At 36.7% G+C, this 14,709-nt stretch overlaps 1 protein-coding gene across 2 annotated transcripts in view; it reads left to right on the top strand.

Annotated features, from left to right (window-relative positions):
- The first annotated feature begins 245 nt into the window (after positions 1-245).
- The window catches only part of ATG2B (autophagy related 2B), a 48,379-nt gene continuing 33,915 nt past the window's right edge, over positions 246-14,709 (top strand). For both annotated transcript variants that reach the window (XM_054066942.1, XM_054066941.1), the window contains exons 1-11: positions 246-549; positions 4,194-4,356; positions 6,164-6,316; positions 7,285-7,387; positions 8,727-8,889; positions 9,369-9,548; positions 11,005-11,101; positions 12,151-12,333; positions 12,983-13,137; positions 13,843-13,954; positions 14,113-14,374. In XM_054066942.1, the coding sequence (XP_053922917.1) occupies positions 388-549; positions 4,194-4,356; positions 6,164-6,316; positions 7,285-7,387; positions 8,727-8,889; positions 9,369-9,548; positions 11,005-11,101; positions 12,151-12,333; positions 12,983-13,137; positions 13,843-13,954; positions 14,113-14,374 (1,733 nt within the window). In that variant the 5' untranslated portion in view covers positions 246-387. The remainder of the gene's footprint in view (positions 550-4,193; positions 4,357-6,163; positions 6,317-7,284; positions 7,388-8,726; positions 8,890-9,368; positions 9,549-11,004; positions 11,102-12,150; positions 12,334-12,982; positions 13,138-13,842; positions 13,955-14,112; positions 14,375-14,709) is intronic.

The raw sequence follows: 14,709 nt of genomic DNA, 5'->3' as shown, positions 1-14,709 counted from the left end.
CCTCCGCTCGGTGACGCCACTTCCGCGTGGACGTCGGGGTGAGGGCGCTCGGCGGGGGGGCGCGCGGGGAGGAAGGAGACAAGCAGCCCGCCTTGGCCCGCTCGCCGCTCGCCCTGCGGAGCCGGGGCCCGCCCGGTCGGCCCCTTTCCCCGCTCCGCTGCGTGGCCGCCGCGGCGCCCTCCGCGCCTGCGGGCCGCTGAGAAGATGGCGGCGGCAGTGGTGTCCGAGTGAGGATGGAGCTGCCCGCCGGCGCCCTGACGGGAGGCAGCGCCGCCTCGCCGGCGTTGTGAGGGGCGGCGGGAGGCCCCTGCCCGCGCGGAGGGAAGAGGCCGCGCCCGGCGACGCCCGCGCTCCCTCTCGTCTCCCCGCCTGCGCCCCGCAGCCGCCATGCCGTGGCCTTTCTCGGAGTCCATCAAGAAGAGGGCCTGCAGGTACCTGCTGCAGAGGTACCTGGGCCACTTTTTGCAGGAGAAGCTCAGCTTAGAGCAGCTCAGCCTGGATCTCTACCAGGGCACCGGCTCCTTGACGCAAGTTCCTCTGGATAAGTGGGTAAGAGATGTTCGCGTCTCGCCCCCTCCGTTCCTGCTACGGCTGAGGGACCAGCTGATTCCCTGCCACCACCAGCTGCCAGCCACTTTGTTTTCAGTACCCAGCCTCCTTCGTGGAAAAAGTTACAGCCATAATTGGTATTTCAGCCAGGGAGCTGTGCTCTGATATATGAGCCCTTTAAAAAAAAATAGAAAGGTTATTGTTATGTTTGTCTAGCCACACTTTCTTTTCGTTTTTTTTAATTACGACAAAGGAAACAAACTAAAAGAAGGCAACAGCTGCTGGCATGTCAGGGAGAAGGTGCCCAGGCTTCTAGAAATTGCCGCTGTGGTTAGTAAGGGGCATGTTTACTGAGTACTACTAGAAGTGTTTAAAGCATAAAGTAATTCTGGTTCTATTTGTTCCTTGACTTCATCTCAAGGTATCATAGTTCTTGTTGACAGCGAGCTTAGTCCGTGTAGATTTGTAGGAATTGTTCCCTCGTCTTGCAGTGGAAGAAGTACTTGTTGACAAATGGAAACTTGTTTTTAGACGGAATTTGCTTCACAGCTGGGCTCACACTTAGAACCAACCAGTCTCCTTCCAGTCCTGGAATGTGTGTTTTTATATATAACGTGTGCATATGCATATATATAATGTATATATACTTATGTCCTACTATGTTAGTCCAAAAGGCTTTACTTGTAATATTTCGTAAGGTTTCTTGGGTCGATTACCAACTTTACTGTGTTCTACCTGCCAGTCAAATGACTGTCGGGAGAAGCCATAAGCATTGCTGTGCATCAGTCGTGGACTCCTAGGGTAGCACGGACAATGGACTAGGTACACAGGTGTATTGCTTTATTCAGTATTTTCAAAACACATTTTTACTGTACTGTGTTCAGGTATTTGGCCATACTGGGTATATTTTAGAATACTTGTGAATATGTGATATTTTCAAATAATGCTCTTCCAGTTCTTTTTGTGAAAATGTGTTTGAAAGTGGCAGGAGACAGACGTTCGTAGAAGCCAGTGTTTCAGTCTGATAGTTAGATTTTTTTTTTTGGTGGTTATTTGCTTGTATGTTTTCCTCTTCTGTTTTCTGGCTGTGTCTTCGGTTTGTTTTTTGTGGCAGGCAGTGAGGCTGTCTCGCTTTAATTGAATTATTATGCCCTCTAGTGGGTATCACAGCACTCCTCAGTACTCAAAGTTACGTTATTTAAAATGTAAATACTTTGAAACAGCAGCAGCTATGGACCTGTACTAAAGGAACGATTTATTACGCATAAACAGTGATTAAATATGCATACAGTAATGCGTAGGTTATCTTCTCGATTTGAAGATCAGCATTTTTCTTTTTGGCTTGTAAACAATGACATGTTTTGAGTTCTCTGCACGTGACTCTCATGTATGACAGATTGCAAAAACAGATGTCGCGGAAATACTACAGCTCTTTTTTTCCACTAGTCATTGTAAGCTTGTTCCCTATGAATCATTAGGATGACTGTATTTTTACATATTAGCTTATCCATTAGTGTGGATACTTCTGTTCATTTTAACACTGTAGATATTTTAGCCAACATTGTATGTGTTTATAGATATGCATAGGAATATCCTGGGGCTGTTAGTGTAACTCCTTTCCCTGTTGGGACCTGGACTGTTTTGAAAAATCAAAACATAATTTATCATGCTTGTGGTTGAGTTTTAATACATGTCAAATAGTACCTTTGCTACTAGAATTACTGTGATTCCAGCTGGAGCCTTTCAGTTAACAATGTGGGACCAAGTCCTGATGTGAAGACTGGACTTCAGTTTTGAAATTTCACTTGAAATGCTCTGATTGCTACTTTCTGGGAATAACTGACTTGTTTATGAAGTAATTTGGCTGTAAGAATACTTGAATATTTTATTTTTATTTTTTGCTTTTAGATAGTTACTTTGTATTTCAGAGTAATAAGGGAGGTACTAAAGTACATAAAAAATATGGCTGTTTTTATTGCCATATATGTTGGTCCCAAAAAGGCATCAGAGATCAGATTTGTTCACAATGGCTTTTTGTAACTGTCTCGCTTCGTACTATAGCAAATTATTTTTTAATGATGCAGGCAATTTAAATTAATCTGTGATAATTTCAAATAAGTTTTGTATTTCAAAGAATTATTTATGCTTTATCATGTGATTATCACAGTTATAATTCTTATATTTAATTAACAATAAAATTTTGATATCATGGAATCTCAGTTCATTATTTGATTCGTAAGTAATTTCCCCCATAGAAATGTTTCAGGTTCTGATTCTTTAAAGTTGTTGTGTTTTTTCTGCTGCTTGAGTGGACTTTGGAACAGAATCTAGAAAAGTCAAACCTGCAAGCAAACAAAATTCTAAAACCAGAGTTCTTAAGAGCAACAAGTTAAGATAATGGAAAAATTTCATCTGGAGGCATAACAATAAAAATGTCATTTTCTCAAGATTTTTTTGTTAATTTTTAATTTTAAAATTTTCTATATAATTGGAACATTTTAACTATCCTTAAAATAGAAAGCTACATTTAAGTCCTTATTTTTAAAGAACTTTTGATGTCAAATTTATGCATTTTCTCAGGTAAAAATCAGTGTTCCTGTTCAACATGGGAAGGTCAGAACCACACTGTTGTTGCCAGTTGAAAACAGTGTCCTTATTACAAGCATAGTCTTCAGTAGGGTGTTGCATGTACTTGAAAGTTGCACTCGCTGAATTTAGATTTTTTTTTTATTTATTTTGTTAAAGCATCTTAAATAGTTCTTGTTCAGTGTTTACAGTTTTAACTGTGTTTTTTAATTGGGGCAGAAAAAGGGATTTGCATTTTTTTTATAAACAGACGTAAACATAAATGCAATATGTTCCCTTTGAAAATAGACTCTTTGGACTCTGGCTTTATGAAAGCTATGTAGTGCAACAAGTGCATCTTCTCTGAGGATTGTGGAAAACTTGAAAATCCCGAGTTACTTCACAGCTGGTGTTCCATTTTTCCCACCAATTTCACTTACTCTGTATGGTGCTATGGGCAACTTGATTATAGTTTTATTTATAATGTCATTTTAAAGGACTGTATTAATGGAACAGTTTCTATAGACTGTTGGTCTGTCCACCATGCTTCAACTTTTAAATCGGTGCTGAACATTGAACACATTAAAGTATTATTTAAAAATGGCAACTATTTTATACAGGAGATTTTTTGGTTCTGTTGGTCCAGTATTACAGAGAAAGGTAAAGAGAACATTACTTTGAAGCTGCATGTTAATGAAATGCTCTTGCCACAGAAACCTGTTACTTCTTGCATTTTTACTGTCAGTGTGTTTTCAATTTTATTCATATGTTGCCAGAGAAAGAGTAGATTAACTCATGTCAGTGCGGTAGTATTTTTAACTGTAAGATACTGGGATTTCTTGGTTTAGTGCAAATATACAGGTTATACAGCTGCCACAGAGAAATTTGTGTTATGCTTTAAGCTAAGTAATTAAAATGAAACAAATTAAGATGGAATCAAAATACTTGAAAGTGGCCAGTTTATTGTCTTTCTGAGTATAATTAATTTTCTGGTAGCCTCAGTATGTTTTATTTGTTATACTCAAAGTTCTGTATGTGATTTATTTTTTAATTATTAGTTTTATTTTGTTCTCTTCTAGTGTCTTAATGAGATCCTGGAGTCTGCAGACGCACCTCTGGAAGTCACAGATGGATTTATCCAATCAATTTCTTTATCTGTTCCATGGGGGTCATTACTACAAGATAACTGTGCATTAGAAGTAAAAGGATTAGAGATGGTCTTCAGGCCAAGGCCAAGGCTTGGTAGGCTGAAAGGAGATTCTTTACAGTTTTTCAGAGGCAAAAGGCTGTGCTTATATTAGTCAGTTATTAGTGTTATTAAAAGTGCCATTTAATTTACATACATTAATGATAGACTATAATAGAAAGAAACTGTCATGTGTTCATCAGTTGCTTGTCAAGTTTCTCAGTTGCTGGTTGCTCTGTTAAATAGCTTAAAGTTTATGATCCTGCTGTTTTATGTCTTCTTCCAAACTGTTTCAGACATATTGAAATGAAAATAATACTGTATGTGAAGGAGTTTTAGTTAGCTACTTTTTTTTGGGTGTTGTATGCCAAGTGATGTTAGTCAGCATGAGTACCTGGCTGTTAGGTGCCAGTGCAACAACACAATTGTGTAAGACTATGAAGGGGGTTACCGTGAGGTTCTGGGTGTTTTGGCAACTTCAGGGTAAAAGATCCATTATCTTTTATATTTGGAGAACAGCTAATACATTTTAATTGCTATCACAGTCTGAAATAATTACTTTTAGACTACTTAAATACTTAATACCTTTGACTGTAATGCTGAGAGGAATGTCTGAGCTCTTCTTAGCTTGCCTGTGTGCATATGGATCTAGCTAATCTAGTTTAGACTGTCCATGAATTCTGTTAAGACATGCTGTTATAGCTTGTGTGGAATGTTTAGTGCACTTACAGTGTGTGGAAAATTTTGAAGAAACCTCTGAAGGATTTTGGTTTGTTTTCCTTTTTGTAGTGGTGGGAAGATAGAAGAAAATATTTATTTAAATGCATCATAAAGAAGAGAAAAAAATGCAAAACCTCCCTTTTCCATCCTTTGCAAGATCCCTTAAGTAACTTGCTAATATGTACTATGCATTTGGTTCTTACATTTTACCTGGAACTAAATTTTGAGCTGTTTTGCTTTCTGATGTAAGATTATTGCTTTGAAGGATCGGTAGTATTAGGAGGAAGCTTTATTTATTCACTTGCGTTAATTTAATTCTCTTTCATACACAGCGACTGGTAATATGCTAGGAAAAGACACACGATTCTGGTTTTGTCACAATTTTATAGCCACATCAATATTTTCTGACCTGAATGCTAAACTGGAATGTTTTGCCTGTTTAACACATTTGTATTTTTGCTAGGTTTACTTTTGTTTGTCTGTACTAAAGTGTTATAGCTGAAGTTGGTTGACTTTTCTAATCTAGTTTTATAGTATTTGTTCACAATGGGCTGGGCATTAGCTGATAGGAATGCATTGCCAATTAAGTTAATCCGTCTGCTAAAAGATTAGTCAGCTTAATACGTGCTGTGCTCTCAGGTTTTTTTATGTTTACTTGATATGTCAGGTCTGTGTTAGGCATTTAAAGTGTTTTCTTATATGCCAAGATAACGTCTTAAACCTTGTGGAGTCTTTCTTCATCTAGGATATGTTTCAAATGGAAAAAGAAACCTTAAAATAATTTTTAATTAAAGAGACAGTTCCTTGATTTCAGTTTGCTTATTATGCCTACAAAGTCAAACCAGTATAATAAAAGTACTTGAGAAATTATTCACTGAAGATTGGTTACACAGATTGTTTTCATCTTGTTTGTATTGAGTTTTCAAATACCAGACTTTTAACAGTTCAACCTTGATAGATTAAAGTAATTTTAAAGTAGTAAAGCGTTTCAGAACCAGTGTAGTTACAATCTCTCTTTAAGTATGACTTGTTACTAAGCTGTTGAAACTTCTTTCTGGATGTGCCAAATGCATTATTTCCTTTTGCCTTTATGGTTTCAAAATGTTCAGAGTCAAATTTATCAAGACTTCTTTTACTCCACAGCATCTGGGTCTGAGCCTATGTATTGGTCAAGTTTTATGACCAGTAGTATGCAGCTTGCAAAAGAGTGTCTTAGCCAAAAACTGACAGATGAACAAGGAGAAGGGTCCCAGCCTTTTGAAGGACTTGAGAAATTTGCAGAAACTATTGAAACAGGTATGGATTAATTATTGAGGTCTGAGTGAACATCTGAGATTAAATCAGTTTATGTTGTATTTCAGTTTTACAAAATGACATCTTATTTGCTGTAATGTGTCTCACAGATTTTCACTTCTTACCTTTAAAATTTAAACAGGAAGGCAGGATAATTGATCTTGTTTTTGAAGGAGAGGGAAAACCCGATTTACTTCCCTCAGTGGACAAAATGAACCTTACTTAAGGGCAACTTGGTATTTTTTTACACCAGAACAAATCCAGCTAAATCTGTGCGTGAGTGATTGTTGAGATGCCTTTGTTTTGGAGGTTCCAGTTTAGTTCATCACACAAACTTAAGATTGTTGGTGGTGATGCTGTTGGGGGAGAAACAGAACGGCTTTTCAGCTGTTTTTGCAAAGCTGACCTGTTAAGGCATATGTATCTCGATAATCATGCCATATTGTTAAAAGTACTTTAGTAACTCTGTTTTTTTGATGGTGTGTTTTGAAGTGGAAGAAACTAGGGGCTGTTACCAAATAGCATGCTAGAGAACCTCGTGCTGAAATGTCCAAGCTAAGGAAAATGTTTAAAAATCGGATATAGAAATAGAAGGGTTCAGCCAAATTAGTGTGATACTATAGCAATGGCGAGAGTTCAGACATGGTACACAATGAAGCAAGTACTTTCTTTGAGACCATCCACATTGAGTCATAGACATAGAACAACTTTGTCTGAGTCATCACTTGCTCAAATGTATGTGCATTAAAGGTGCACTGCTTGGTATGGGTGTACATGTTAGACATTTAAATAGACGTTTACATTGTCACTTGATGCCTTATTACACTATTAAACTCAGTTGATTATTTCCGCTGAAATAAATATTGGAAACTTAAACAAAATGAAAGACCATTTAAAATTGGTTATGAAAGCTGTTCTTGAGCAACTTGGTTTAAATGCTTGCATGGTATCTTTATGTTTTCTCGTTAAAGTTCTAAGAAGAGTGAAAGTTACCTTTTTAGATACTGTTTTGCGAATAGAACATGTGCCGGACAACTCTAAGAGTGGAACTGCACTTGAAATCCGAATTGAAAGGTAAAGGTGTTTTTTTTTCCCTAAGGCATTTCTTGCTCTTTCCTGTACAGTATATTTTACCCATGCCCACATGTTCGCAGTATATTTTCAGACACTAGCTCTTGAGCACGTCTTTTATAATGCCAGTGAGTGTTTTCTCCACTCAGCTTCCACTTAACATGTTTAAAGATATTTAACCATCAATTTAGAAGAGTCTAGTTTTCTTGAATATAAGTTAATGAACCCTTCTACAACTAATAAATACCATTTCTCAGATGTTTAGCAGTCAATAGATATTACTGGCAAATCAGGCCTCCCGCTACACAAAGGGGCTTTAATATCTCAGTAGTTCCTCTTGTATGTTGAAGGTACTTGAAATACTTTCAGAAAGAAAGAGGCAGTCCTGAAAAAATTAAACTGTAAGATTTAGGTCCTATGTGAGCTTTCAGAAGACACCATGTGTATTATGTAATTACTTTGAATGTAAATATTTTACATTTTCTTAAATAATTTTTTTCTGACCTGTGGGATAATGTAATCATAAATTCTCCTGAAGTGAGAAGTACCAAATAAAACTGAGTCTTACTGAGAAATGCTAATGAAATATGTTTGGTTTTAAATGTTTATAAACTTTAGGTTATTATGTTCAATTTGGGAGATCTTCCAATAAACCTGTAATTATTTTCTTATGGAAATACGTTCCCAGAACAAACCTTGTTTTTTGTGCTTTAAGAAGTAGATGGAAACAAACTGTTAAATAGCCAGTTGTTTTGATGTTTGATATATTTTATTTATGGAAAGGTAACTGTATTTTTGCACTGTGAATTCTATTATGTGGAGACTTGTATCTTTTAAGAGTTTACTGTTTATGCTGTCTCTGGTTATTATAATGCAAGAAACTTAATTTCACAGTCGTTTTACAGGATTGGAGCCTATGGTCTCTGTTTTCAGCCTTCATTTTGACACAGAACGTTGTGTTACTTTCAAGTAGTACTTTCAGGCAAGAGAAACATGTTAGATGGCAGATTTTAAAAAAATTCAGGTTCTGAAGCAGGAATTGTGTGTATCCTAATGGAAATGTGCGTATAGAAGTGTTGAGCAGACTCCTTCACTTTTTACTAGGATAATATGCTAGGATGTATTCACAATGGAAGCATGTCACAATTGTCCTGCGATGTCTGCTAGAAAACTTGAGATTTTCATCCATTCCCAGAGAGTGTAATTTCTCCTTTCAGTACCATCAGTAGTGTTGTAAGTAGTGTGAGGAGAGAGTGTGTACAAACTTAGGGGCTAAATAGTGCAATGAAGGTAACGATTTGCATGTGCCTACCGTATTTATTTCCTTGCTTTTGTCTTCCAGAACTATGTACTGTGATGAAACTGCAGATGAGTGCTCTGGAATTAATGTACATCAGCCCACAGCTTTTGCTCACAAGTTGCTGCAGCTCTCCGGTGTCTCACTCTTCTGGGATGAGTTTCCTGCATCAGCCAAGGCTTCTCCAGTGTGTTCATCTACGCAGCTGGTAAAATTAAATACATTGTATAAGAATATAAATTGATAAAGGATATATAATATGTTGTTACATTTGTCTATTAAAGTCTTTCTGAAGGATATAGGAGTTGGACTTCTACTTGAATATGCGTTCCATGAGTTTCATAATCAATTCCTATTGATTTTGAGAAAAGGGAAGGAAACGGATGTTAGGACTGAGGAAAATTTAGGATATATTGTACTGAAATGTGGTTATGACTTTAATGGGTAGAAGTCCTCTACAATTCACCGTTCTGTGGAACCTACTTCATTTTTTTGCAAAGGTCTGATGATTGACATTTTACATGCCTTGTTTATTTCAGTTACCAATAGAAGTTTTTAATGCTGTTGTCAAGTTCCTATTTGTGTAAAAATGATCGTTGGTGTGATAAGCTTCTTTGAAGTGCTTGTTTGGGGTTTTTTCGTGTGTAGAGGGATGCATTCTTATTCCTTTCTCTGTAACATTTTAAGGCAACAGAACCAAAGCTTTCACCTAGCTGGAATCCAAAAATAATTTATGAGCCACACCCGCAATTAACAAGAAACTTGCCAGAAATAACTCCTTCTGACCCTGTACAGATTAGTAAGCTGATTGGTAGAATGGAGTTGAGCCTAACATTAAAGCAAAATGAAGTACTTCCTGGAGCTAAGGTTAGTCATGCTTTCCTGATCTTTAACTAAACTAATGGTTATGTGGGAGTTTTTTTTTTTTTTTTTCGGCTGTGTACAAATAATCATGAGAATCTCAAGGGGACAGAATCCCCTTAGTTTTGTTTTAGATACTCTGCTTTCAAAACCTGTATATATGTCTAATAAGACATCCTTACAGTGGCTAGACTGAAATCTGTTAACAGAGAATTCCTATATGATTGAGGGACTGAACTTATGTATTGGAGTAACTTCTGAGAAAGTTAACTTTTTTTTTACTCTGGAAACTGATTCTCTGAAAATTGAGATTTTCCCCCCTCCAGTGTGGGTCCATCAGACTGCTGCCTTCACAAACTGCTTCAGTGTGGATCCTCTCAGCAATATAAACCAAATCCCACATGGGTCCTCCATCAACTGCAGTTCATGACAGGAGAACCTAATGCTATGCCTGCTCATCTCTATGGGCTGCTGCACCTTTCAGGAGCCTGCTCCTGTGTGGGCTCTGCACAGGCTACAGTTTCCTTCAGAGCACATTTATTTGCTGCAGAGTGTCTTCTATGAGCTGCAGTGTGGTTATCTGCCCTGGTGTGGCCTCTTCCACAGGCTGCAGGAGAATATCTCTTTTGGCACTTGGAGCATCTTCTCCCCTGACCTTGGTATTGGCAGGTTTTTCCTTGCTGCCTGTGCAGCATTTTGCCCTTTCTTAAATATGCTTTGACAGAGGCACCACCGGCTTTGCTGATGGGCTCCTCTATGTCCTGAGGTGGATCAGTTACAAGTCTGAGTGGAGCCAGCTCTGCCCAGTGTGGGGCAGACCCTGACATTTTAGCCGAGACCCTGCCCCTGCAGCATATACTGCTGCTAACACCTTGCCACCTACACCCAATACAGTGAGTAGTAATCATGAAGGGACTGACATCTGTGAGTACACAATTCTAGAGCTGAAAAATAATTTTATATAGGTCCTTAAGATAAATTAGCTTGAGCTGCTTTCAAAGATGAGTGGCTTGCTTTGTTGTATACCTTTTCAAATCAATTAGACTTCTATGAACATCCCACTCTTTACGAAGAAAGTATGTGAATTTATCTGTATATTAAAGGGAAGTCCTGTAGAGAACCTTCACAGTTTTTAAGGTCTGCTTCAGAAGGTGTTGGCTTTAGTGTTTTATGATTAGTACAGGATGCTAAGTTTTTATTGTTGATTATTTCTGTTATTATTAAAGAGGTAAAACAACTAGCAGGTTACTAGTATTCTCAAATTATGTATTTAAAGCTAATAAATTGTCAGTGCATGCCTCTGCATTTATCCTGCCAAGCTGCAGATTGGAAGCAATAAATCAAGAGTGGCTGTATGCTTTACAGCATCAAAATCTATTATCAAAATAGTTGATTCAAGACTTGTAAAGAAAAATTCTTGAAGTGTTCCTGAATTTTTTTCCTTCTTTTTTATTTCTTCCAGTTGGATGTAGATGGCCAAATAGACTCTGTGCATCTGTTTCTGTCACCAAGACAGGTGCATCTTCTGTTGGACATGGTAGCGGCTATTGCTGGACCAGGCAAGTGAGCATTCAAGAAACGTTAAGTATTTATTATGGTGGATGAAGAACAAACATTGCAAGATAAAGAAGTTTCCTCAGTGGAAAAAGTGTTTGGGTGGTAGATCGTTATTAATTTCTATCTGATCGTAGCAAATGTTTTTTTGGCCCTCTGAGTAGGATCAATTTATTGACTTTAGTTGCAGATTATATGTGCTGGTAATGAAAATTCAGCTAACAGATAAGGCTTGACAAGTGACTATAATAGGAGGGGGAAATGGTAAGTGGTGAAAATCAGGATTCCAGGACAACTTTGATTCTTGTAGCCTCTGTTTTATGAGAGGGGCTTAGCATTCTGTTTCCTTCTCTGTCCTATGCTTTAGTGACAGGCACAGAAAACATAGAACAGACGGTAGTCAAGTTTATCCGTATTTGCTAAGTAATTAACAGCAGTGTTTAGACTACTGCAGGAGCAGGATGAGAGTGTTTTGTTTTGTGTGTGTTCCCTGCCCTCAGTATAACAACGCTTCCTGTTGGGATAGTTAATATTTTTGAAAAAATTTATGTCCTGTGTAGCTGCATAATATTTGTCTAATAAATACTGAAGTGTATGTTGTACTGGACCTGTTGATTGTTGATGGATAACTGGAAAAGGGTTACATACAGTTTCCTATATGTGTTATCTTCAAACTTGAAAATTTAGTAATTCTTTAATAGTTAAACCTTTAAGAGATTGTGTCCTTAGTCCCTAAAGCTGACTGAGAAAAGAAATATTTGTTGATATGATATTTGAATGCATTTGCATGTATGACCTTTAAAATTTTTTCTTCAGACTTGGAATTAATGAATGCTAGAGAGAGAGAGTAGTCTGTTTTGGACAAATAAAGTGTCCGAAACAACTGCATGTATATATACACATCTGATGTATATATATTCACATATTTGTTGTATGCATACAGTTGCATATGCGTACAACGACAACAGTTAATTTTCAGATTAATTTTGAGTTTTCTTTGGCATACTGGTAAGGAAATTACAGTGGACTTTTTGTCCTTTTTTTTTCATTTCAGAGAGCCTAAGCAGAGTAGAGTTGTCAAATAAAGACAGGAAGAACCGGCCAATGCAGCAAGAAGATGAGTATCGGATTCAGATGGAATTGAAACGTTATTTAAGAAAAGAGTCTTTATCTGCAGGAGCATCATCTGAACAAAGCTTCTATGAGACAGAGAGTGCCAGAACACCTTCTAGTCGTGGCAAGTATAAAAGATATTGCAGTGTAACAAATAACCTGTTGTTAAGATCGTGTAAATTGAGTGTTTGTCTTTTAATCTTACTAACTTAAGTATCAAAATAACTTTGACATAGAATTATTGTAAAATATTAACACCTAGTTTAGGTATGAGGCTAGACTTCGTTCAGTATTTAATTAAAATCATTCGGTAATCTCTATGTTATCTGCAACACGATAAATATGCATGCAATGTAATATCTTTTCAAATGCATCATTGAGGAAATTAGATACACAATAATAATTGCATTGCCCTGATATTTATTTTTTTATTTCAATCTTTCTATTGATTTTTAATGTGAAAATATTATCTTTGATTTGTCAGAAGGAGAGTGTATTAATTTCTATAAATTGTGCCAACCTGAATATGGAAGTGAGACATTTAGTTGTTTTAGTATTTATCAGTTCTGTTGACTTTTTAAAAAAAAAAAAAAAAAAAAATCTCTGTCCATAGATGCTACTAGTCTTGGTGTCAAGAGAGCTTATGTAGCTGATTATTCTGTCTAAGCAGCTTGATTTCTGATCTTAGGAATATATTTCTGTTCAAAGTGGAGTAGTATTTTGGGGTTTTTTTTGTTGGAAAATAACTCTTAACTACCTGTGTTTCTTATTAGAAGAAGAAGTTTTCTTCTCAATGGCTGAAATGGACATGTCTCACAGCCTTTCTTCCCTTCCACCTCTTGGAGACCCTCCAACTATGGATCTAGACTTGTCATTAACCAGTACATACACGACTACACCAGCAGGATCACCACTGAGCACTACAGTGGTATAGTATTAACTAAATTTAAAATCTTTTTAAAATTAACACTTTGTCTGAAACTGTTGCACAAACATTCTTTATAGTGTTGAGAACTATTGCAAAACCCTAGGACAATTGAAAATGTTTAGGGCTTGATAGTGTTCCTTTTCTGCTATGGAAATTGTGTTGGAAAGTTTCTCGTCTGCTTGGCTACCAAGATAGTAAACTGAATATATTTACTTTCAAATGCCTCAAAGCATACGTAAGACAGTTCATGATATTAATTTTCTTTATAATAATGCATATTTGCCATCTGGGTTTTCTTTCAATATGGGCTGCAAAGGCAATGACAATAAAGAGTACAGATTGGTTGTATTACATTATCCCTGAAATAGCATGAAAATTATGCTGTCTTTACCAAATCTGTGCCTAATGTTTTGCTAAATGAACACCATGGAGAACAGTCATGCTTTTTCTAGGGAAACAAGAGACTGTACTCATGGAGAAAGTTCAGCTTTATGAATATATGAGTGTAGACGATCACTGAATTAGAAATCATAACCCAAAGTAAAGCATATCTATATTGTTTATTTGAGCACTAATATGCCATGAAATAGCATGCCGTTGGTTTCTATATGCATATGTTTTCTGTTCTTTTGCCTTATTGGTTGTTTTATCCAATGTCTTAACATTTGCTTGTCAAAATTAAGATCAGATATGTTGTTGTTCTAGCTTCAACCAACTTGGGGTGATTTTCTTGATCGTAACAAACAAGAACTACAACCTCCAAGAGGTTCTCCGCTTACAGCCACTGTGGGTCACCAGACTTCCTTGAGAAGGACATGTAAGTTAAAAATGTTGTTTTGGATTCTGCTCCCTAGATAATTCTGGAAATATATTGTTGTGCAGCAACTTTGTAAAAAGAAATGAAAATCAAAAGTAAGATGATTTTATAAATGTGTTGTTGCTGAAAAATTATGTGAACTTAATTTTGTATTTCAGCTATTCCATCCAGATCTGTTTCTGTGGATGAATCCAGACCTGAGCTTCTTTTTAGACTGGCAGTTGGAACTTTCTCAGTGTCTGTACTTCATATTGACCCTTTACCCCCACCTGAGAGTTCACTGAATCTTAACCCATTGACACCAATGGCTCGGGATTTCTTTACCCAAATAGAAAAGATTGAGCCAGTTAAGTTTTCAACAGAAGATTTTCTGTCCTTCCGAGAAGTATTTGCAGAAGCTTGTTCTCATGATCACCTTAGGTATAACTTTGCTTATTAATAAATATAATTAACAAAAATATATCTTAAGTAAATTTCAATAAAATAAGTTTATTTCCATAAGCATTGTCACTTAATATTTGAACTGCATTAGACTTATTTGTTAATTTCAAAATAGCCTTGAATTTTGACATCTGTTGTCCAAGACTTTATTCTTTTTAGTTAAAAAAAGAAAAGTGCATACACATTAAAATCTAGCTTCTTTTTTGAAAACAGATGAATTAAACTAGATACAGTTTCTGCTACAGGAATCAAGAGAATCCAGAATCATTAAATAAATAATTTTGTTTAGAAATAGCTGTATTTTACAGAACCGT

This window comes from Cuculus canorus, chromosome 5 (assembly GCF_017976375.1).
Source record: "Cuculus canorus isolate bCucCan1 chromosome 5, bCucCan1.pri, whole genome shotgun sequence".
NCBI classification, from domain to species: domain Eukaryota; kingdom Metazoa; phylum Chordata; class Aves; order Cuculiformes; family Cuculidae; genus Cuculus; species Cuculus canorus.
The sequence above is the reverse complement of the archived record's forward strand: the minus strand, read 5'-3'. Positions and strand labels throughout refer to the sequence as shown.